The sequence below is a fragment of the Schistocerca americana genome, chromosome 4 (genome assembly GCF_021461395.2).
Source record: "Schistocerca americana isolate TAMUIC-IGC-003095 chromosome 4, iqSchAmer2.1, whole genome shotgun sequence".
Lineage (NCBI taxonomy): Eukaryota > Metazoa > Arthropoda > Insecta > Orthoptera > Acrididae > Schistocerca > Schistocerca americana.
Window position 1 is genome coordinate 385,272,392 of NC_060122.1, and position 22,939 is coordinate 385,295,330.

The following is a 22,939-nucleotide window of genomic DNA, read 5'->3' on the forward strand; positions in this document are numbered from 1 at the left end:
GGAGCTCATCATGCTTTTGTTCAAATGAGCTGGTGAGTGCCGTTCGCAAATTGTTAATCGCATTAGTTAGTGTCTGATAATCATTTTTGATTTCCTGATGGAACTTTCCTGTTTCCTCATAAGATCTTGCTATTCCCTCACGCACCTTTTTATTTTCCTCATGAAACGTTCTAGCTTCTGCACGCGCCTGTCTATTTTCCTCATGAACATTTTTGATTGCTTCTAACAATTGAGATATACAATCTTTACTGACAATAGGAGTTTCTGTTTGCTGGATAACCATTGGTGTTGAACTTCCGTTAGGCAAATGAAAACTAAGAGTACCACTGTCCTCTGTCGACTTAACTGTAGTGTTTTCCATCACATTAATTTGTTCTCCGTCGAGCACATTATTAAATTCTCCTACCTCGTCTTTAGTAACACTACCGTTTTGTTCTGAATTAGCCATATTAACACTGTTCACAACAATCACTGTTCGTTATAACTTATGCTTGCTCTGCATTGAAAATTTCACTCGCAACTTAAAAGTCAGTAACACTATTGATTATTCCTATTCATGTTCATTCCCACACATCGTCGAGTTCACTTAATTTCGAAACGCTGCTGTGCTGAAAAGCTGCGGACTCACTATTTGCTGTGTTGTCTTCTCTGTCGTTTCCGAAGATTGCTGTGGAATCGAAGTCCTGTCACGGTCGCCATATGTAACCTCCCCCTAGTATCGCACCAAACTATATTACTCGCATATGCTGTAGGTGAAGTTGACTCATTGTTGTCCACTTCTGTTATTGTGAAAACTACTAAATGATAACATCTCCTTTCTTAAATGCTGGAATTTATTAATTAAATCACTCAATTTATAAACATTTATGAACATCAAACACTGTGTGCCACTCTGCCACTCACCTCCGGCCTCGCTACCGAGCAACCTCTCTCTCTAGCCTCTCACAGCCGACTTCCACCCACGGACTCCAACACTCGACTCCTGCTTACCCTCTCGCACATTGTTGACTGCACTGCAGTCTTTGCTTAAACCATGTATGATCTCTGCATAGTGTATAATCGATACTACGTAAGGGTACTGTACCCTTACACCCACCCTTTCTGCCTTGTGAGAGTGCTACCCACCCCTTCTGCTCCACTTTAAACCAGCATGAGTGCAATTCTGACAGCCATCAATCGACTGATTGATGGATTTATGACCCCTACTGTTCTGCTAAGTGGTGAAGGGGTGGCTGATACATCTCTAAAATGAATAAAGATCGGACACTACCATACATTCTTCCACTTTAACAAATAAAAATGGCGGAAAATTCATCCCACTCTTGGAAATACTTCATATAACTTATAGATTGACTATTAATTTGCAGTAGCAAGGTGGAACTCTCTATAAATATGTAACACGTGATTACATGATTACCCAAGCACTCTCCTCCACTCGCTGCCAATTCTCCACACCGCTGCACTGAGATTGCAGAGGAATTGGTATCGTGAGCCACATAGTCCACCGCTGCACTAAATGAGAGATCACACAATGCACAGAGAAACTATTGCTGGGGGCCACGCTGTTAGCTGACAGGAGCCATGCACGCTGATACCAGTCTGAGGGAACACAGCCGGCCGGATTGGCCGAGCGCTTCTAGGCGCTACAGTCTGGAGCCGCGCAACCACTATGGTCGCAGTTTCGAATCTTGCCTCAGGCATGGTTGTGCTTGATGGCCTTAGGTTAGTTAGGTTTAAGTAGTTCTAAGTTCTAGGGGACTGATGACCTAAGCAGTTAAGTCCCATAGTGCTTAGAGCCATTTAAACGTTTTTGCAGCCAGGGCGGTGGCATTCCACTGACCAGGGAATTCTAGACTCTTTCTCTCTCTCTCTCTCATGGTTACTTCCTGTTTGGGTGAACACCTGCATGAACCAAAGTTTCCAACTATGCAGGCCGAGGTTTCCATTCCTCCTCAGAATACTATGTTCCTACTGCCTGATGCTGAATCAGGAAACTGTAGAACTCAGCTCGCTCCGTTCCATCTGATCAGTTCCAAATTATATTGGAGACCCTGTCGCATGGAGTGTTAACCAAACAGATTGCTTATAACACTCACAACCAACTACAGTGATTGTTCTTCATAATAAAACATATTTTTAACATTTGAGAATCACACAGATACACGTTGCAAATGCAGTAATTACATTCTGCCACAAATGGATTGTAGTGATGTTTGAGAACACGAGCACCTTTCTTCAGCCGCCGCCCTACTCGCCACCACCGAAACGTTTCCACCCTACACTAAACATATCTGGCATAAAAACCTTTCGATCGCACACAGTAGAGTAGTATTTTGGTTATTATTTTCTTTTTATTGTCTTGCACTCTTATCTGGCTTGTGCCATCACAAGAATTGTTGTGCTTCTTGTTGTTGTTGCGTTTGAAAATTAGTGCACGCCAAGAACGCGTATTTTTGTTAAAATAAAGTGTATTCAGACTTGATCGTTAGTTCTTTCCTGCCGACCAAAGGACACTACAGTTATTGGCGACGGGGATAAAACTTTCATTTTCGGAAGAATTGACTTCCTCAGAGGAATTTCTTCAGTCCTTGATGGAAACTCTACGAGAGATTCAGGCAGCGCACACAAGGTCAGACCACCGCCCACATTCCCCAGCGTTGCTAGAGGTAGCTTGTAGAGTTGATTCCGTCACGGGTAATATGAACACTTTGCGTGGCTCCACCGACGTTTCCAGATTTCGATAGGTCTGTCGAATCACGGTCAACTTATTTCGAACCGTTGGAACAACAATTACTGTTACATGGAATCCACGACGAAAATCTAAGTTGAGCTTTTTTATTTAGCAACATCTGTCCACAGATGTATTGTTTAATTCAACAACTGAACCCTGGGCAGTCCCCTCGGGATCTCTCCTTTACCCGTATAAGGGCTGCCTTTTTGAGTACTTTGACGCACAATACACGTTTACCGCCCGTCAGTCTTTCTTTCCTTGTCGAAAGTTCCCAGATCAGACATATCGGGAATGGATTAGGACGCTCCAGGGTCTCTCCCGCGATTGCAAATTCCAGTGCGCCAACTTTGAATGTAAGCAGTCTTATGCCTCTTCGTTGATTCGTGATATGGTGGTGTTCCACGCACCAGACGAGGGTCTTTGGGCTGATATTTTGAAGTTACAGGACCTGTTCCTCAACTCCTGTCTGCCGATCATTCCTGCGTTTAAACAGTCTTACTGGCTACAACCGCCGCGTCTTATTGGGATTGTTTTTGCGGCTAGCCAGTTGCGTAGCGCTGAGCAGGAGTTTCGTCAGTCTGTTGGTACATCCGGTGACAGCAAGTCTTTCGCCTGTTTTCCATCACGTCCGGACTGTTTCCGAGCTCACCAGTGGTCGGACTGCCCCCACCAGTGAGCAAGGTGCACGGTTTGCAGCCGAACAGGCCCCATCGCCGTTGTGTGTCAGGCTTTGCAGAAACTTCGCGTCGATGCAACGGTTCCCGCGGACGCACAGGCTCGTCACGAATCATCAGCGCTGGATCTGGAAGCCTTGCATTCCATTGACGGACAAGTATTCTCCATCATTCCTCAGTCGGGAGCTAGTTTCGTCCTTACCTTGGAGATAGCGCATATTCATGTGGTCTTCCAGATTCACATGGCATCCTTTGTTTCTGTTGTGGGTGGTGCCCCATACCAATGCTTGGGCTCGCCAGTTTAGTCTCCGGACACTTGCGCCTTACGTAGTCTCAGGAATCACTATATATCAGCCGACGGCGTTTTCTCGACACAAACCTCCTACAATGGTCGTTCCTTCACTGCTCAGTTTTTGGTGGTCGGCTCCTCCGCTGCTACTATCCTTCTGGGTGTGGACATTTTTGCTCGTCTGCGTTTGTCAGTGAAGCATGAGGTACAGGCGGTTGGAATACCCTCCTTGGATACCCTCCTTGCCCTTTGCTCAGCAAATACGAAGCGTTGTTTTCATCCTCCACACCAGGGGTTAAGGGTTTCACTGCACGTGTTCAACTTCTTCCTTCTGCTTTGCCTCGTTTTAAGGCCTATCTAGTTCCATTTCCTCTCCGAGACAGGCTCCAGGTGAAACTTCGCTGCTTACACGACGATGGCATTCTTTCTCCCGTCACGCACAGCCGCTGGGCGAAGCCTATCGTGTTAATCGAGAAGCTGAATGGTGCTTTACGCATCTGTGGCGATTTTACGGTCACGGTAAATTCTCAGTTAGTCATCGATTCTAATCCAGTCCCATCGGTGGATGACATACTCGCACGTCTTGTGGGCTCCACCGTTTACGTCAAAACTGATTTGCGCGATGCTTATTTGCGGCTGCCGTTGGACGAAGAATTACAGCAGATCCTAGTCATCAATATCAGTGTGGTCTTTTCTGGTACAACCGCCTCCCGTTTGGCACTGCCAGCGTCCCCGCCATTTTCCAACGTTATTTGGAACACCTCAAAAGTCAGGTGCCCAGTGCAGCAAATTATCTGGACGATGTCATTGTCGGTGGCTCGTCCGCATTGGACCACGTGGATAAGCTGGGTAGGCTGTTTCATACTTTTTCCGAGGCTAACCTGCATTGCCATAAAAAGAAGTGTGACTTATTTGTGAGCGAGGTCAGTTATCTCGAGTTCACGATTGATGCCTGTGGCCTACATGCCTCTAAGGAGTATGTCGAGGTGATTCAGAAAATGCCTCTACCCACCAACGTGAAGCAACTGCAATCCGTCCTCGGTCAAATTAACTATTATCGGCGTTTTATACCCAACACTGCCCAGATTTCGGCGCCCCTGTCCGGATTGTTGCACATGGGTGTGCGTTGGGTTTGGGATGCAGCATGAGAGCAGGCTTTCACAAGTGTCAAGTGAGCTCTCTCCCGCCCTCCATGTCTGGCCACTTGCGACCCTTCCCTGCCCATCATCGTCGCCACCGATGGCCTGGGTGCTGTCCCCTCTCAAGTGCTCAATGGCGTTGAGAGGCCGGTAGCTTTCACATCCAAAACATTGACCGACGCTCAAACCAAACATAGTTAAATTGAAAAGGAAGCTTTGGAGCTGGTCTTCACCCTGACGAAATTCTACTATTTCGCATATGGTCGTCATTTCACTCTGCAGACCGACCACAAACCTTTGGTTTCTTTGTTTCACCCGAGTGCCGCAGTGCCCACCCGGACAGCGCGTCCCTCTTCCTGGTGATGTTCGACTTTGATATTGTCTTTCGCACCTCTGAGTGGCATCTGCGATGCGGAAGTCCCGAATTTTTGGGATCATTGGCACAGTCTCTTTCTCCGCAGTAGCGTCATATTTTTAGATAGTGACTCAGACATTCCCAGGGTGGTCGTACTGCATGCATTGGGCCGCCGTGTCCTCGTCCTCCTCCACCCTGGTCAGTGGGGAATCGTCCTCACCAAACAGTTGGCCTGCCGCCACCTTTATTGGCCCAGATTGGATAAAGACATTGCCTCCCTCGTGTCGGCCTGCACCATGTGCCAAACCCGTTAGGCAGCATCCACACCCCAGTATTTTTCGTGGCCTGATCAGCTTCTCCATGGGAATGTCTCAACTTGGATTTAGCAAGGCCATTTCATGGTACCCAGTGACTCATCCTGATTGACTACAGGTTGGGATACCCTTTCATATCCTGCATGATGAACACCACTTCCGCTAAGACTATCAAAATTCTCTGGTGCCTCTCTGCTGTCAAGGGACTCCCCAAAACGATCGTTATGGGTAATGGTCCACACTTTAATTCGACCAAGTTTCAGCAATTCTGTGCTGCCAATGGGATTTCCCTCGTCCACACTTCCCCATTGAACCATGTGTCAAACAGCCATGCACAATGTTTTGTGTGGGCGTTCAAGAACCAGCTTGATAAGCTGCTGAGCCATCACCCACTGGAGGAGGGCATGCTTCTTTTTTTGGCTACATACCGTGCTGCCCCCATGTCGTTAAAAGTCCAGTAGAGATACTTCACGGTCCACCATTCCACTCTCGCTTATCTGCCCTTGTTCCCGAGACTTCTCAGCCTCCCGGTCGCACTTCGGCGTATTCCTTCCACGTCAGGTAGGAGATCTGGAAGTGGATCTTATCCACAGGCACGCTGGGAGCCTGCTGTCATCACCAAGCTCTGTGGATGGCGTTTCTACGGTGGGCCAACGGTTCTGCTGCTCACTGGCAGCTCAACCAGCTCTGCCCCCGTCTGGTGGACCATGACGCCCCAGGGAGCTGTCATTGCCTGTCGCCGGCCACCCTGTGATGGAACATCCGCTTCTGCCTCTGCCTCAGCTGCCAGCTGCCACTGCTGCATTGCCGCCCCCTGCCCCTGCTGGCCACAAACCTATGGATGTCGGCCTGGATGCCCCTACTCCTCTGGACGTTTGTGGTACGGTGCATTCTTTTTCCAGGGGTAGAAATGTCATAGCGACCCCTTATCAGTCAGAGGGCCCACACAACAGATAAGCAAGGTGGACGGCTAACCTCCCTTTCAGAGCACAGATCAAAACATCGACAGTGGATGTAAACACCAACAGACTTTCCGCATTAACACGGAGCTACTTTGTGAAAAGCCATGTGACAGAGATCCACCAATTGGAACTAATGTGACTACATGTAGCTCTCCGCCGAATAGGCGTTATAAGCGCGCCAGCAGTCAGACCGGCACAGCTAAGACAGCTCAAGCCAATACTTATGACAGCTCCAGCACAATTGACATTCGCCGTAGCTTGCAGTAGAAAGTTGTATCTTTGTAATTGTGTAGAGTAGTATTTTGGTTATTATTTTCTTTCCGTTGTTCAGATGTTCAAATGTATGTGCATCCCTAAGGGACGAAACTGCTGAGGTCATCGGTCCCTAGATTTATACGCTACTTAAACTAACTATGAACAACACACACACCCATGCCTGAGGGAGGACCCAAACCTCCAGCGGGCGCCTCAAACCACGTAGCCACTCTGTGTGGCTCTTTTCGTTATCTTATACTCTCACCTGGCTTGTACCATCTCAAGAATTGTTGTGCTTCTCGTTGTTCTTGCGTTTGGAAATGAGTGCATGCCAAGAAGGCGTATTTTTGGTAAACTAATGTGTGTGTTCAAATTTGATTTAGTTCTTACCTGTCGACCGCAAGACACTACACCACTCAGCACCGCTTCTGCACACATAGTGTACACAGGGGATCTAAATTCCATGTGGGATTTTATAGCTGAACATTGTTAATTAGTCACTGTACCACGTGCTAAGGAATTAGCAATTTGTTAGGATAGTCAGCCCACTCACAGTGGGGGAAAGGGACCAACAAACATTTGATATCCGCCCATTTTAACTTTGCCACCTAATTATTCATGGAAACTTGTTGCACTTGTTATGCACTTCACTGGTCATGCATTATCATAGTATCTGAGTATTTGGTTCATTGGTGCATTAAATCAATAAATCTCATTGTTATACTAAATTTCACTTTCATTTCAGTAATTTATAGAACAACTTCATGTTTTCCCATATTAACCACATTTTTGGGAGAGATTATTCAATATATTGTAAATTATGCAAAGTGGGTCAACCCATGAATTGTCATTAGAGACATTGCCAAATAGATTCTTATGCATTCTGCCATCCTTGCGAGTGATGCGGAGAGTGACAATTCCTGGGGGTGTGTGTATCTTCACAGCACTGAGATACGGGTTTTATTCAAGCCAGGCGACTAGCTTTACCTCGCCACCAGGCAAATTTTCAAGCGCTTCGGTTTCTTTACCCCAGTTAACTACAAAGTTTTACCTTATTCATAGAGCGCGTGCTTCACGACTTGACTACCAGTACTTACCATACAGAAGGCGCTTGTTATCTCGTTGAACTTGGTGATCGCGTTGTAACCCGTTGCCTCGGGCTGGATGAAGCGCAGCCACGGCATGGCGCTGAGTTTGCCTCCAGTCATGTCGAAGGCGCGCGAACGCACTTCCTGCAGATCCATCAGCGTCTGCACCAGCTGGTCGCCGCGCGGGAAGCGGTAGCCTGCTCAGAAACCACGGCCAGACCTCAGTCTACGGTGTACTCACCACCGATAACAAACAATACTGTTGGCGAAGAGTTCTCGGGCTTCCAGCCGGGTAGCGGTGTGCTCAAACTGCGACGTTTCGACGAGTGACATACTCGTCATCTTCTGGCGAAGTGCCGAGACTTTGCGGATGCCGGTCCCTTTATACCTGCGGCGTGTCCCCCACCACCTGGCCGCGGCAGGCTGGGTCCTGAGGAGCCGGCGGGCGGTGTGGAGGGGGAAGCGGGTGCGCCGTTCGTGTCTCCGTCAGAGCATTCCGGTCGCGTCTCGTGAGCTGGACGGTTCTTGGTGCGTTCCTGGCGTATTGCGGCTAATACTGGATTCGAGGCCGCGCTCAGTTGATAACCTTCGTTCCTGTTCGCAAGATTCTCGTGGACCCGTATTTCTATTGATTCTTTAATGACGCTGTCCCAATAGCTCCCGGCTCGGCACAGCACCCTGGTGTTCTCGAAATCAAAGATGTGGTTTTCTTTGATGCTATGTTCAGCTATAGCAGATTTCTCTATATGTCCAAGTCGGACATGCCTGGTGTGTTCCTCGCACCTTTTCGAGATGCAGCACTGCATTTGTCCAATGTACTGTATGTACTGTACACCACATTCGCAGGCAATGCTGCATATACCAGGTGTGTTGAGTTTGAGTGGGTCTCTAGCTGAGCCCAGCAGCTCTTTCATCTTCGGTGGTGGTCGGAAGACGGTATTTATGTTTGATTTTCGCAGTAGCCTCCCAATTTTGGCTGATATGGGCTCCAAATATGGAAGAAAGGCGAGTCTCTTGTCAACTTCCTCTTCCTTTTCTTCCTCTTCCTGAAATTTGTCAGCCTGTCTCCTCTTGAAGGCCCTACCAATCTGTGTTTCACTGTACCAGTTTTTCCGAAATACCTCTCTTAGGTGGTGTAATTCGTCTGAAAGGCTTTCTTTGTCACAAATGACGCGCGCCCTATGTACCAAGGTGGTCAGTACTAACTGGCGTTGCGCCGGATGGTGGCAGCTGGTTGCATGGAGGTACAGGTCTGTGTGCGTCCTCTTTCTATAAACTGAATGGCCCAGCGTGCCATCCGCTTCCTTCCTGATCAGTATGTCCAGGAATGGAATACAGCCATTCTCTTCTACTTCCATCGTGAAGGTGATATCCTCATGTATGCCGTTTAGGTGGTCCATAAACTCCTCCAGTGCCTGCCTGCCATGCTGCCAAATCACGAAAGTGTCGTACACATAGCGGCCTCGAATCCAGCATTAGCCGCAATACCCCAGGAACGCACCAAGAACTGTCCAGCTCATGAGACGCGACCGGAATGCTCTGACGGAGACACGAACGGCGCACCCGCTTCCCCCTTCAACCCAGCCCGGCGGCTCCTCTGGACCCAGTCTCCCGCGGCCAGGTGGTGAGGGCACGTCGCAGGTATAAAGGGACCGGCATCCGCAAAGTCTCGGCACTTCGCCAGAAGATGACGAATATGTCACTCGTCGAAACGTCGCAGTTTGAAGACACCGCCACCCGGCTGGAAGCCCGAGAACTCTTCGCCAGCTGTATACGCCGGGAAAGCATACATTCACATTTAAAACAATACTGTGTTCACGTTTTGTTTGCAGAGCTGAACAGAGCATGTGCTCCTGTGTTGCTAGTTCTCTCATAGTTTAATATGTCATTTTCTAGCGGTACTTGTAATTTCTTACTAGTGTTCACTAATTATGGGTGTAGAATGCAAAATCAGAAATGCCTTCGGCCGTCTATGATTTGAATATAATGCATTTATGCCACGTGTTTCGGCTTTTCACTACGCCATCTTCAGGCCCCATGACCAATGTGTAGGTATAATCAGCTCCAGGTGCAGTCGAAACAGGGGCCACCGTTAAGTAACTGGCATTCGTAGACTTCTGGTTTCAACTCAGGGATCCCTACAGTTCGGTTTGAACGTTTGCTTAGCAATCTTCAATTGATGAACGAAGGGATTGCGTTATTAAAACCCGAAGTCTACTGTACCGTCTCCTGGAATGTAATAAATAAAATAACCGCATAATTATACTGAATTTACAGTGCTGTGAGGTCAAAGAGCTATCAGTAAGCAGCGGACGAACAGAGATGATAAAGACGTTATCAAAAAATGAAAGGCATTGTCTTTTGTTGTATGTGGACATAATCATGACTTCATGACTGATCATTATATATATATATATATATATATTGGACTGAATGCATGCAATGTCTGATTTCTGTCAACTGCCTCTTATGGTCTGTAATATATTATAATGCTAAGTGCGTTTGAAAATAAATTAAGTCTTGTTAGTTACAAAAGCCTTTCCTTATATAGAAATAGTATCCTAAACCAAATATCGGACTAATAACAGTGTTTAAATTAGTTTGATTGTTGTCTGCCATTGAAGTGTATAATAAGATTTTTATTAAATACAGCCCAGAGGCGAGTTCTTCTAAAGATTAACAATGGATATTCGAAACATGGTAAAACTCTGCATATATGTTGCAAAGATTTTAATAATTTTCATTCTGTGTGTCCGCATCGGGGTACATAAGCCGAGTACATCATTACGTAGCAAGCCCAAAACAAATCACCTGTTTTATTATTTCAGAAATATTTCGTGAGTAATTACTTCAATGGTGTTTTTCTGTACCTACATAGTTTAACTCATGGTCTAGATTTGTGATAGCAGATGTAAAAATAGTTTCACGCCCTACATCAGATTACAAATAATTTACAAACGTCAGTCGAAATCATCACTATTTAATCTTTATTATGAATAACTTACAGTGAATTGATTAAAGATTTCTGTATGCATTCAACAGATTTGAACCCACTACAACCAAAGAATAAAAATAACTTATCTTGTAGTCGGTGAATGACACAGTCAACCACAAGTATTTTTTGAATGTCTTATTTTACTGACATAACCTGTTTTATGGTACCATGCTCATCTTCAGATGGCTAATGTTTCTCGTTACATAGATGTCTTGGTCAACATCTTGTCTGCTCCACAATACGTTTCAGCAGATGGCTGTTCGTTTCGTTGTGGTTCATGTGGTTTTCTAGCTCGATGTATACGTTCTTGAATTCCACTACAGCACACATATTGTAAATAAGATACTGTGGCAACACTTCGTAATATTCTTAAAATGCCTGTTGAGGATCGAATTAGAAAACCACGTGAACCACAACAAAACGAACCGCCATCTACTGGAACTTATTGTGGAGCATGCGACATGCTGTTCAACAATGCACCTATTTAACAAAAAATGTTAGCCATTGGAAAATGGACATGATTGCCGAAACCGGTGATGACAGTAAAATAAAACATTCAAAAAGTATTTGTGACTGGTTGCGTCATTCATCGACTATCGTTAACAGTCATGGAATTCATAAGATCCAAAATTGATAAAATATCATAATTTATCATTACTTAAACACACATTGAGCGCGTCACACTACGATATCATTTACTTAACGTAGGCCCCATCTCAACTGTACAAGACGCTGGATTCTTCCGCCCCGTTGGTCAGGGGGCCCTAAGATGGCGCCGTGAAACGCCGAAACTGGTCGCATAAATAAATTATATTCAAATTATAGGCAGTGGAAGGTGTTTTTAATTTTACGTTATATGCTGAACAGCAGCTGTTCCTCAATCAGCTTTTACAAAAACTGACTTTCAGAGACCCAATTCTGGATGTGGTTCTTTTACTCAGAGGATAAATGTCAGATTGAAATTGAAAATTAGCTAGTCTTGGTTTCAATCCATTGCTGTCCATAGCATTTTCTACTCACTTGTCTTTTGTTTATTTCACCTTTAACAATGCTTTGCGCGCGCGCGCGCGCGTGTGTGTGTGTGTGTGTGTGTGTGTGTGTGTGCGTGAGAGAGAGAGAGAGAGAGAGAGAGAGAGAGAGAAATGCCAAGCTACACTGTGTTTTGGAGTGTACCTTAACTATAGGTCCCTCTCCCTCTACAACGAGCTACGTGTAAGCTGACCATATCTTTGGAAACCTTTAATCTCACCTCACATTTCAGTCACGGGTACCCCAAAAATGATCAGAACGAGAATGATTTTTTTGGAACGCTGATACAGCTCTGTGTTATGCTCCTTTGCGGTCCTAACAAGCAGAGAAAATGTATTTAGGAGACGAGAGTTAAGCAAGTCCAATCATTCAGAGAATGTGAACTAATTTACTTGAGTTTGCATCTTGTAGGATAATATCATTCCATTCAGAAAAAGAAAACGGAGTTGTTGCATCAGTTTCTACTACAGTAAGTGAGAATCAGAAGAAGCTGAATTCAGTTGTTTTAATTTAATACTGTGAACAAACTGAGGAAAATGAAAGCTCCAGACATTACAAGTCTGTGTTCCCGTTCAGTGACTGTCTATAAAAGGAAGGTACAAGCTCTAAACTTAGGTGATTCCTGTGGAAAAGTACAGGTATCTTTGATCGCTATCATTAACATCAACTACGATCATTTGTTTATAGACTAATACTTAATGAACAATGGTACTGCGAAAATATGCTGTTAGTTTATATAAGAGTTATTACTGAAACCATTTCAATGAAGGTGCTTTTCATATGGGCTATCTTTCGTATAATGGTTTATTGAAGAGTTTAATAATCGAAGCAAAAACATGGATCCGTAATCGAGCCATTTGCAACATTTTTACGAATGTATTTTTATGAGCTAAGCCACCATCGAATTCGGTCTCAAGTATTACCCAAGTCGGAATTTGAGCCCAGTTAGAAAGGAGGCTCAATAAAATAGTTTACATTTCAAATAAGTTTGTTCTAACTAGGATAAAATCACTTATTAAAGTCTGTGGTGGCATGTAACCACACATGCACAAGTATATCACAGAAGGCTTACTCGAACGTTTTGGCTTCTGTTGTCAGATATTTTACATTTGTGAGTTTTGACTATTAAACAAATAACAAATCTCATGTGGCCCAAAGCTTGGTGCAAACATTTTATCTGACACCATTTTAGTGATGGACATGTCAGTTTAAATTGGTTCTGTCACCAGCAGTCGATACCAGGTCCACTGAGCAATTTTTCTTTCATTCCACTCACAACTTTTTATTATCCTTTCCAGTTGTATACACAAACATTTTGACGATTTTCATCAGTTTTCAATTCCTTTCGAGATAAATTTCTTAAAATTTAAGTACTTACTGCTGAGTTTCCTTCACATGTACCCTACTACTTACAAACTTAAACAGTGTCCTATCTCTAACACATCAATATAAAATTACGTGATATATTGTCCAACTTTTCTCATGAAAAATGAAACTGTAAGTAAATAATAGAATTAAAAAATTCACTTATCAAACAAAAATAACATAAATTTTATATTTTCTTTCTTTTCCACGCATTTTAACAGATAGAACAATTTTATTGAAACTAGAACAATACAGTAGGCCTACCTAGAGAGAAGTTTTTAAAGGTCTCAAGGCTCATCTTAGGTGGAAATACTCTACACTTGTAAAATGTAAACTTTCACAGCCGGAATTGTCACAATTATTAAAATATTCCGGGCTCTTAAGCTGGGTTTTGAAGTGAAATCCCTTACACTGTGACATAATAGAACGGAATATTTTATTAATTGTGAATGCTGTATACTGTTTCTTATTTTAGTATTTAGCAGTGGAATGAGATTTTTACAGAGGAATAAGTACTTAGAACTTATTTTGAAAGAAAAAAGAATTCCATTTGCATAGTTAGTTTCATTTTTAAGAGGAGACATTACCAAATATACCCACAATGCGAAATTTGTCAATTTCACATACATTTTCTCATTAACTGTTTATGATAATGTTACAAATTGTACTGGCTGGTAGAGGAAGGGTTTCTCTTCCTTGGCCTACTTTTGTAGATAAATAACTTGTGTAATTTATATTTTAGAGAATTTTTACAAGTTCTAAAAAATTTCAAAACATTTCACTTTTCTTAATTCATAATTTAGGAAAACTGTGCCTACCATCGCTTTCAATATATGTTTTCACTAACATATCGAGGGTAGATTGAAGTCCCCACCAACTACAATTACATGAGTCACGTACCATTGCTCAAATTTCCCTTGAACATTTTCATGGAATATTTTGTCTGAGTCAGGGAGCTTAGTCTGTCCTTCCTGAACACCGATAGGTCTCTGGTAAATACTTCAGTCTTCTCTAGCCTCAGCCAGCTTTAAGAGTTTTCTTTTCAGTGCTTTCTATGAGCGATTATAGCTCCAACAGAGCTCCAACAATTTACAACTGCGATACAGAACTTCTCTAGTTCTAATCAATGTCTTGTGTTTGACCTGATGCCTTTGATGCTGTGTCCCTGTTTGAATTTTTCTGAGCTGCTCTAAAATTTAAAACCCCCAGTCCACGCTACACAGTCTCCACTACTGGTGTAGTCACCTCCTTTGATTAGTGGACTTGTGATCTATTAATAGATCGGGAGTCCACTACACAAAAGAAGTGACTACAACAGTAAACTGCAAATGGTTGCAATGACATACAAGACCTGCTAGCCGTGTACAGTCGTGAACAAACGAAGAACATCATGCCAGTTAAAAGAATTACTGAACACAAGGTCAAGGTAGCGAGACTGAATATTGAACCACACAAAACTACAAAAAATAAGTGCAAAATATATCTATTAAAGAAAGATAAAAATTCGCTTGAGGCCTTCCGCAGAGACAGTCGCCACACTTTCCATACTATGTATGTGTCAACCAAATATGGTTTGACTTCAAAGAAATATTATTGACGACAGTTGAGAATTTTATATCAAGTAAATTAATAAGATATGGAACAGATCCCTTGTGGTACACAAAAAACGTCAAGACACTGTTGTAGAAACAACTTATAAAGTATGCCTGATTTTAAAGAACGCACAGTCTCCAAGATTGGCAACTGTTTGCAGAGCTCAAATACTAGATCCAACTTTCAGTGCGAGATGCCTTTAACAGCTTCCACAGCAAAACTTTATTTCGGAAACTTGTCGAAAATTCCAAGAATTTCTAGTCGTATGTACAATATATTATCGGCAAGAGACAGTCATTACCTTCACTGCGTAATAGGAATGATAATGTTACCGACAACAACGTCATTGAAGCGGAGTTACTAAACAATATTTTCCACAATGAGGTCAGGGGAGACGATTATATGCTATACCGAGGTGTGGAAGGAGAGATTTATGTATTACAGTAATGTGTGGACACGGGATGCATGTTGAAATGGTACTCATAACAGTGTCAGTGCGAGAGATCGGTAGAGGTTCATATTCAGGACAAGTGTGGGCGATGAAGCTATTTTTTGGAGGTAAGGGAACAGTCTCAAATAAAAAAAGGTAAATGGAATTTCTACACGCAAAAAATGAGGTATAATTCTCTAAACTTTTTAACTTGAACAGAATAGGGATGAACAGAAAGAAAGAAAAGGAAGAGATATTGCTCAAATATCCGTTTAGCTGCAAAAAAAGGTTGCAGGGAAGCAATTTTGACTATCTGTTTTTTTAATGGAAGCAAACAAATACCTATATAGAATTTTGTACTTTGGGGAAATACAAGATTGTAAAGTGGAGTAATGGAAACGAAATTCTGATCCAAATTCAAGACGTAGTAAAACAAGTGGGACATAAAATCATTTTCGATTGTGAGAAGGTCAATTTGAGTTTGATGTACCATCGATGACGTCATTAGAGCCAGAGCACAAGCTTGAATAGTGAATAAGGTCGGGGGGAAAATCAACTGTGCCCTTTCAAGGAACCATTCTGATTCTGTGCAACAAATGCGGATCTTCTGTAGGTCTTCCACAACTGTGCTACAATTTTCTAAGATTGAAACTTCTATTTGTACAACAGCACGGTCTTCCTATAGTACCACTAGGTCGTTTACACAGTGTTATTCATAAGTAGAGTTCATGCAGAATAACGTGGCTGGTAGACGCGCAGTCAGCTGGGCAAAGAGTGGGGAGCGGTAGTGGTGGGGCTTGTGGGTTGGCCATCAATGCACTGTAGGGGAAATTTTGTGTGCTGGAGGGGAAATTCATTCTAAACTGAAACCTCCGCTTGTATTTTGGTAAATATTGTGTTAAGCCCTACCAAACCTACTCTTGCATGGTGACCATCCAAAAATATCTACTGTCACCTCTGGCTTGGTTAACAACGAAAAAGAATTCGGCTTAATACGCAGCGAAAGCAGTGATTTATTTTCACGTTCCATGTCAACCATTTGTAACTTTAAGAGAAGCACCGTGAGCGGCAAAATTTCAGTACACCAACATTTCTCTTTTTGCCATTTTAAAATCTGCTTCTTTCGCCAAAACACAGCGGAGTTTACAAACGTCACTTCAGTAAAGTGCTGTGCAGATGCAGCTGCATCAGAATCGTTAAACAATGATTTATTAAGTTTATTGAGGAACTAAGGTCAAGGATCGTCAATAGCTTATGAAAAAGCGCATCCTTGGTACAAAACTAAACGTGTAACGTCTTCACTTATGTTATTCTAAAACCCATAGCAATTCTCATTTCACCAGCTACCGATGGCCCTTAAAAATTAAACTGTTTCGTCGAAACCGTCTGTAGTTAGTTGAATAACAAAGTTAGTAATGAAGCCTCACATATTAACCATGTGACAAAATACTTTCCTTTTTGTGTACTATAATTTGCCAATATCTCGTTTTGAGATCTCAGACTATTTAAGTGTTATGAGGAATGTTATAAATATTTCTTTCTGGCGTTGTGGCTGGTGCAGGAGGTCACAAACAAGTGTGCTACATAATATCAATTTTCTCTAGATTAGTGACAGATGGAGACCTCCACTCAAGTCTAAATAAAAATTGAATATATTAGCTATATTTCATAACCAGCAACATATGGTGTAATATGCACCAACCGCAAATAAATACGGATCCCTATTTTTAATTGCAAACTTTTCGGAATTTCGTGCAGTGTCTTATTTAAATGCATATATTACAATAACTATGACCAATAACAAAATGATGTGCACTTCATCAGGGAAGCTGACATATTAAGCTTTAAGTGACATGACACAAAAATGAATTCTTTTACAGATTAGTTTTTGTTAAATCGTTTCAGAAAGATTGCAGGGCATGTGCTTCGATTACATCAGTGCAGCGTGTCGCCAACTGTCCGAGTGCAGGCAAACAGTGGCGGCCTTCCGTCCAGAACGAACGTAGGAACTTACCTGGCTCTTCGGACGAATATTCGTCGCTGTGCACCGGCCACCATATCCTGTGCGTACTTTACCTCCTGAATTTCACAAGAAGACTGTGTAGAAACCAGAAAACATACAAAAAACAGACACCTATCAGTGGACATAGCATCTCTCTAAGTTCTTAACTCACATTTGAAATGTTTAATATAGATACCATTTGCAACATGTCAAACGGCAACATGTGCATGCAGTTAACTGAAGTCACTGATGCTGCTACCTAGGAATGTGCAAAGACATCATGTTGCCCTTCAAACCTGTACACTGGTTACCTGTCTGTAGGCACAGACCAATTCCATGCGACAATACAGAGTGGTTGATTGTATACATGTTGTGAAACGCCTGCGACGACGTAGTTGCGGCTCTGTAACAACACCATGGCACGTATTAAGAATCGAAGCTCGTAGGGATGCTCTATACACAGATCTGTGTCATTTTTCTGTGTCTTTTTGTTTTCTAGCTGTCACCTTTTGGAACAGCAGAGGTACTTATGAATAACCATGAACATATTGTGAACAGTAATGGGCCTGTAATACTTCCTTGGGGTGCACCCAAAGTTGCTTTCACATCTGGAGATTCTACATTGTTCAGTCCAATAAAAAAAGCTGGTATGATTTTCTGTACCTACGTATTTTCCCAGTACACGAGAGCAAATAACTGCATAAAATACCATCCGAAAGTCAAGGAACAATTTACCGTCCTAGGGGTCGGTATCTACTGCTTTCTGGGTCTCGTGAACAGAGGGACCTGGTTTCACACGATTGTTGTTTTGTGGAATCAATATTGATTTTTACAGAGGAGATTTTGCTTAAAACAATAACACCATATTTAAATACCCAATAGGCTGCTGTGAAATCAGATTTAATATACAGGGCGAATCACATAAAAGCTGCGCAGCAACTATTGTGAAACAGAAATTGCTATTTATGGTGCAGTTTTCACACTGTGGATTGGTAGTCAGGGGGTCGCATTGTCAGCGAATAAACAGATTGTAATGACACTTAGAAAGTGCATTTTTTGAGCAAATGTATACTTTTTTAAATGGAAAAATGCCTACTGACATTAAAAAACCATAGGTAAGAGAGCCATGTTGTGGCTCGCGCTGGTGCTGTTGTAGATTTCCGCCTTCTGTTGAGGCCCGACGGTATCGTTTAGTTGGCATGGTTGTGGTTGTTTGTCTTCTTCTTGTGTTGACTGGGCGCCACTCGGTTTCGCAAGCATTGCCTGTCCTACAGTGGCAGCAGCGGCGGTTATCGATATGTAGTAACTGTGGCCCTATATTTGGGGCGACGTCGGACGTCGTTGTTTACCGGGTCGTGTGAGAGGGCCAGTTCGGTTGGGTACGGAGGAGAAGCCAGGACCGCGCAGTGTGGAAACACGCCGGGACCGCTGCCGGTACGCATGGTCTGCCAGATGGAAGGGCTGTGGTCACGAGGGTGGACGACTTCGTCGTAAACCGGATCCAGCAAGCTTTAAGATAAGTGCATTTCAATCCAAGTAGAGAAACCTCCACCATTGTGATATCCCGCGATTCTCCAGTGACTTGGATTCCTGTTGCTGCTCCTAGTGCCGCAGAGGAGAAGAGCAGCGATTGGAGTGGTTGGGGAAGGCCTATCTGATTAGCTCTCCTCCACTTCTTGTTGCTATTTACTGTGTTCAACTTGTTACGATTTGTTAAGTTCAACCAGCGGTATTTTTCTTGCCTGGTGGCCGCTAATGCCCCAGTTACCTGTCCTGCGGGGTTAGTATATGTAACGGCAGTGTACGTTTCCTCGCCTTGCCGCTGCTGTCCGGTAAGGAGTGTAATTTTGACAGCTTTCTTGATTGTAGGTCGGTTGGTGATTCCTCTACTCTGGTGGTAATGATTCCTTTCTCGTTCTGGGGGTTCTAAGGACAATATTCTGGACGCAGTGCAGACCGCTGGTTCCGGATTTGACGCATTGGTCCATCGTTGCATTTGGTTTATCGGACGTCAGGTAGATTCAGCAAGATTATCATTAGTCATTCGTTAGACTGACACTTGTCCGAGTTACCATCTTCTGAAGAGAATGCAACTCTTATCTCGCTCGCGAAAGTGTTTGTTGCCGGACCTTCTCAGAGGCCAATTCCTGGAGCATCGCCTGGATCAGTTGCTTGTCTTTTTTTTTTATTAACTTTTGCTAATGTATTCCGCCCCCCCCCCCCCTCATGAACCATTGACCTTACCGTTGGTGGGGAGGCTTGCGTGCCTCAGTGATACAGATAGCCGTACCGTAGGTGCAACCACAACGGATGGGTATCTGTTGAGAGGCCAGACAAACGTGTGGTTTCTGAAGAGGGGCAACAGTCTGGATGATTGGCTGATCTGGCCTTGTAACACTAACCAAAACGGCCTTCCTGTGCTGGTACTGCGAACAGTTGAAAGCAAGGGGAAACTACAGCCGTAATTTTTCCCGAGGGAATGCAGCTTTACTGTATGATTAAATGATGATGGCATCCTCTTGGGTAAAATATTCCGAAGGTAAAATAGTCCCCAATTCGGATCTCCGGGCGGGGACTAATCAGGGAGACATCATTATCAGGAGAAAGAAAACTGGCGTTCTACAGATCGGAGCGTGGAATGTCAGATCGCTTAGGTAGGTTAGAAAATTTAAAAACGGAAATGGATAGGTTAAAGTTAAATATAGTGGGAAGTAGTGAAGTTCGGTGGTTGGAAGAACAAGACTTCTGGTCAGTTGAATACAGTGTTATAAATACAAAATCAAATACGGGTAATGCAGGAGTAGGTTTAATAATGAACAGGAAAATAGGAATGCGGGTAAGTTACTACAAACAGCACGATGAAAGCATTATTGTGGCCAAGATAATAAATACGAAACCCACGCCAACCACAGTAGTACAAGTTTATATGCCAACTACCTCTGCAGATGACATAGAGATTGATGAAATGTATGATGAGATAAAAGAAATTATTCAGATAGTGAAGGGAGACGAAAATTTAATAGTTATAGGTAACTGGATCTGGATAGTAGGAAAAGGAAGAGAAGGAAGCGTAGTAGGTGAATATGGATTGGGGGGAAGAAATGAAGGAGGAAGCTGCCTGGTAGAATTTACGCAGAGCATAACTTAATCGTAGGTAACACTTGGTTCAAGAATCATGAAAGAAGGTTGTATACATGAAAGAAGCCTGGAGATACTAGAAGGTATCAGATAGATTATATAACGGTAAGGCAGAGATTAAGGAACTAGGTTGTGGACTCTGACCACAATCTATTGGTTACGAACTGTAGATTAAAACTGAAGAAACTGTATAAAGGTGGGAATTTGAGGAGATGGGACATAAATAAACTGAAAAACCAGAGGTTGTAGAGAGTTTCAGGGAGAGCATTAGGGAACGATTGACAAGAATGGAGGAAAGAAATGCAGTAGAAGTAGAATGGGTAGCTCTGAGGGATGAAGTAGTGAAGGCAGCAGAGGATCAAGTAGGTATAAAGACGATGGCTAATAGAAATACTTGGGTAACAAAAGAGATATTGAATTTAATTGATGAAAGGAGAAAATACAAAAATGCAGTAAAGGAAGCAGGCAAAAAGGAATAAAAACGTCTCAAAAATGAGATCGACAGGAAGTGCAAAATGGCAAAGCAGGGATGGCTGGAGGACAAATGTAAGGATGTAGAGGCGTATATCACTAGGGGTAAGATAGATACTGCCAACAGGAAAACTAAAGAGACCTTTGGAGAAAAGAGAGCCACCTGCATGAATATCAAGAGCTCAGATGGAAACCCACTTCTAAGCGAAGAAGGGAAAGCAGAAAGGTGGAAGGAGTATATAGAAGGTCTGTTCAAGGACGATGTTCCTGAGGACAATATTATAGAAATGGAAGAGAATGTGGATGAAGATGGAATGGGAGATATGATACATCGTGAATAGTTTGACAGAGCACTGAAAGACTTAAGTCGGCCGGCCGAAGTGGCCGTGCGGTTAAAGGCGCTGCAGTCTGGAACCGCAAGACCGCAACGGTCGCAGGTTCGAATCCTGCCTCGGGCATGGTTGTTTGTGATGTCCTTAGGTTAGTTAGGTTTAACTAGTTCTAAGTTCTAGGGGACTAATGACCTCAGCAGTTGAGTCCCATAGTGCTCAGAGCCATTTGAACCATTTTGAACTTAAGTTGAAACAAGGCCCTGGGAGTAGACAACATTCCATTAGAACTACTGACGGCCTTGACAGAGCCAGACATAACAAAAATCTACCATCTAGTGAGCAAGATGAATGAGACCGGTGAAATACCCCAGACTTCAAGAGGAATATAATACACTCCTGGAAATTGAAATAAGAACACCGTGAATTCATTGTCCCAGGAAGGGGAAACTTTATTGACACATTCCTGGGGTCAGATACATCACATGATCACACTGACAGAACCACAGGCACATAGACACAGGCAACAGAGCATGCACAATGTAGGCACTAATACAGTGTATATCCACCTTTCGCAGCAATGCAGGCTGCTATTCTCCCATGGAGACGATCGTAGAGATGCTGGATGTAGTCCTGTGGAACGGCTAGCCATGCCATTTCCACCTGGCACCTCAGCTGGACCAGCGTTCGTGCTGGACGTGCAGACCGCGTGAGACGACGCTTCATCCAGTCCCAAACATGCTCAATGGGGGACAGATCCGGAGATCTTGCTGGCCAGGGTATTTGACTTACACCTTCTAGAGCACGTTGGGTGGCACGGGATACATGCGGACGTGCATTGTCCTGTTGGAACAGCAAGTTCCCTTGCCGGTCTAGGAATGGTAGAACGATGGGTTCGATGACGGTTTGGATGTACCGTGCACTATTCAGTGTCCCCTCGACGATCACCAGTGGTGTACGGCCAGTGTAGGAGATCGCTCCCCACACCATGATGCCGGGTGTTGGCCCTGTGTGCCTCGGTCGCATGCAGTCCTGATTGTGGCGCTCACCTGCACGGCGCCAAACACGCAAACGACCATCATTGGCACCAAGGCAGAAGCGACTCTCATCGCTGAAGACGACACGTCTCCATTCGTCCCTCCATTCACGCCTGTCGCGACACCACTGGAGGCGGGCTGCGCGATGTTGGGGCGTGAGCGGAAGACGGCCTAACGGCGTGCGGGACCGTAGCCCAGCTTCATGGAGACGGTTGCGAATGGTCCTCGCCGATACCCCAGGAGCAACAGTGTCCCTAATTTGCTGGGAAGTGGCGGTGCGGTCCCCTACGGCACTGCGTAGGATCCTACGGTCTTGGCGTGGATCCGTGCGTCGCTGCGGTCCGGTCCCAGGTCGACGGGCACGTGCACCTTCCGCCGACCACTGGCGACAACATCGATGTACTGTGGAGACCTCACGCCCCACGTGTTGAGCAATTCGGCGGTACGTCCACCCGGCCTCCCGCATGCCCACTATACGCCCTCGCTCAAAGTCCGTCAACTGCACATACGGTTCACGTCCACGCTGTCGCGGCATGCTACCAGTGTTAAAGACTGCGATGGAGCTCCGTATGCCACGGCAAACTGGCTGACACTGACGGCGGCGGTGCACAAATGCTGCGCAGCTAGCGCCATTCGACGGCCAACACCGCGGTTCCTGGTGTGTCCGCTGTGCCGTGCGTGTGATCATTGCTTGTACAGCCCTCTCGCAGTGTCCGGAGCAAGTATGGTGGGTCTGACACACC

General features: G+C 44.2%; 1 protein-coding gene across 1 annotated transcript in view; it reads right to left on the reverse strand.

The window, feature by feature from the left end:
- The window catches only part of LOC124613973 (methyl farnesoate epoxidase-like), a 226,593-nt gene that overhangs the window by 124,426 nt on the left and 79,228 nt on the right, over nt 1-22,939 (reverse strand). The window contains exon 4 of the mRNA XM_047142761.1: nt 7,817-8,004. Coding sequence (XP_046998717.1) covers nt 7,817-8,004 — 188 coding nt within the window. The remainder of the gene's footprint in view (nt 1-7,816; nt 8,005-22,939) is intronic.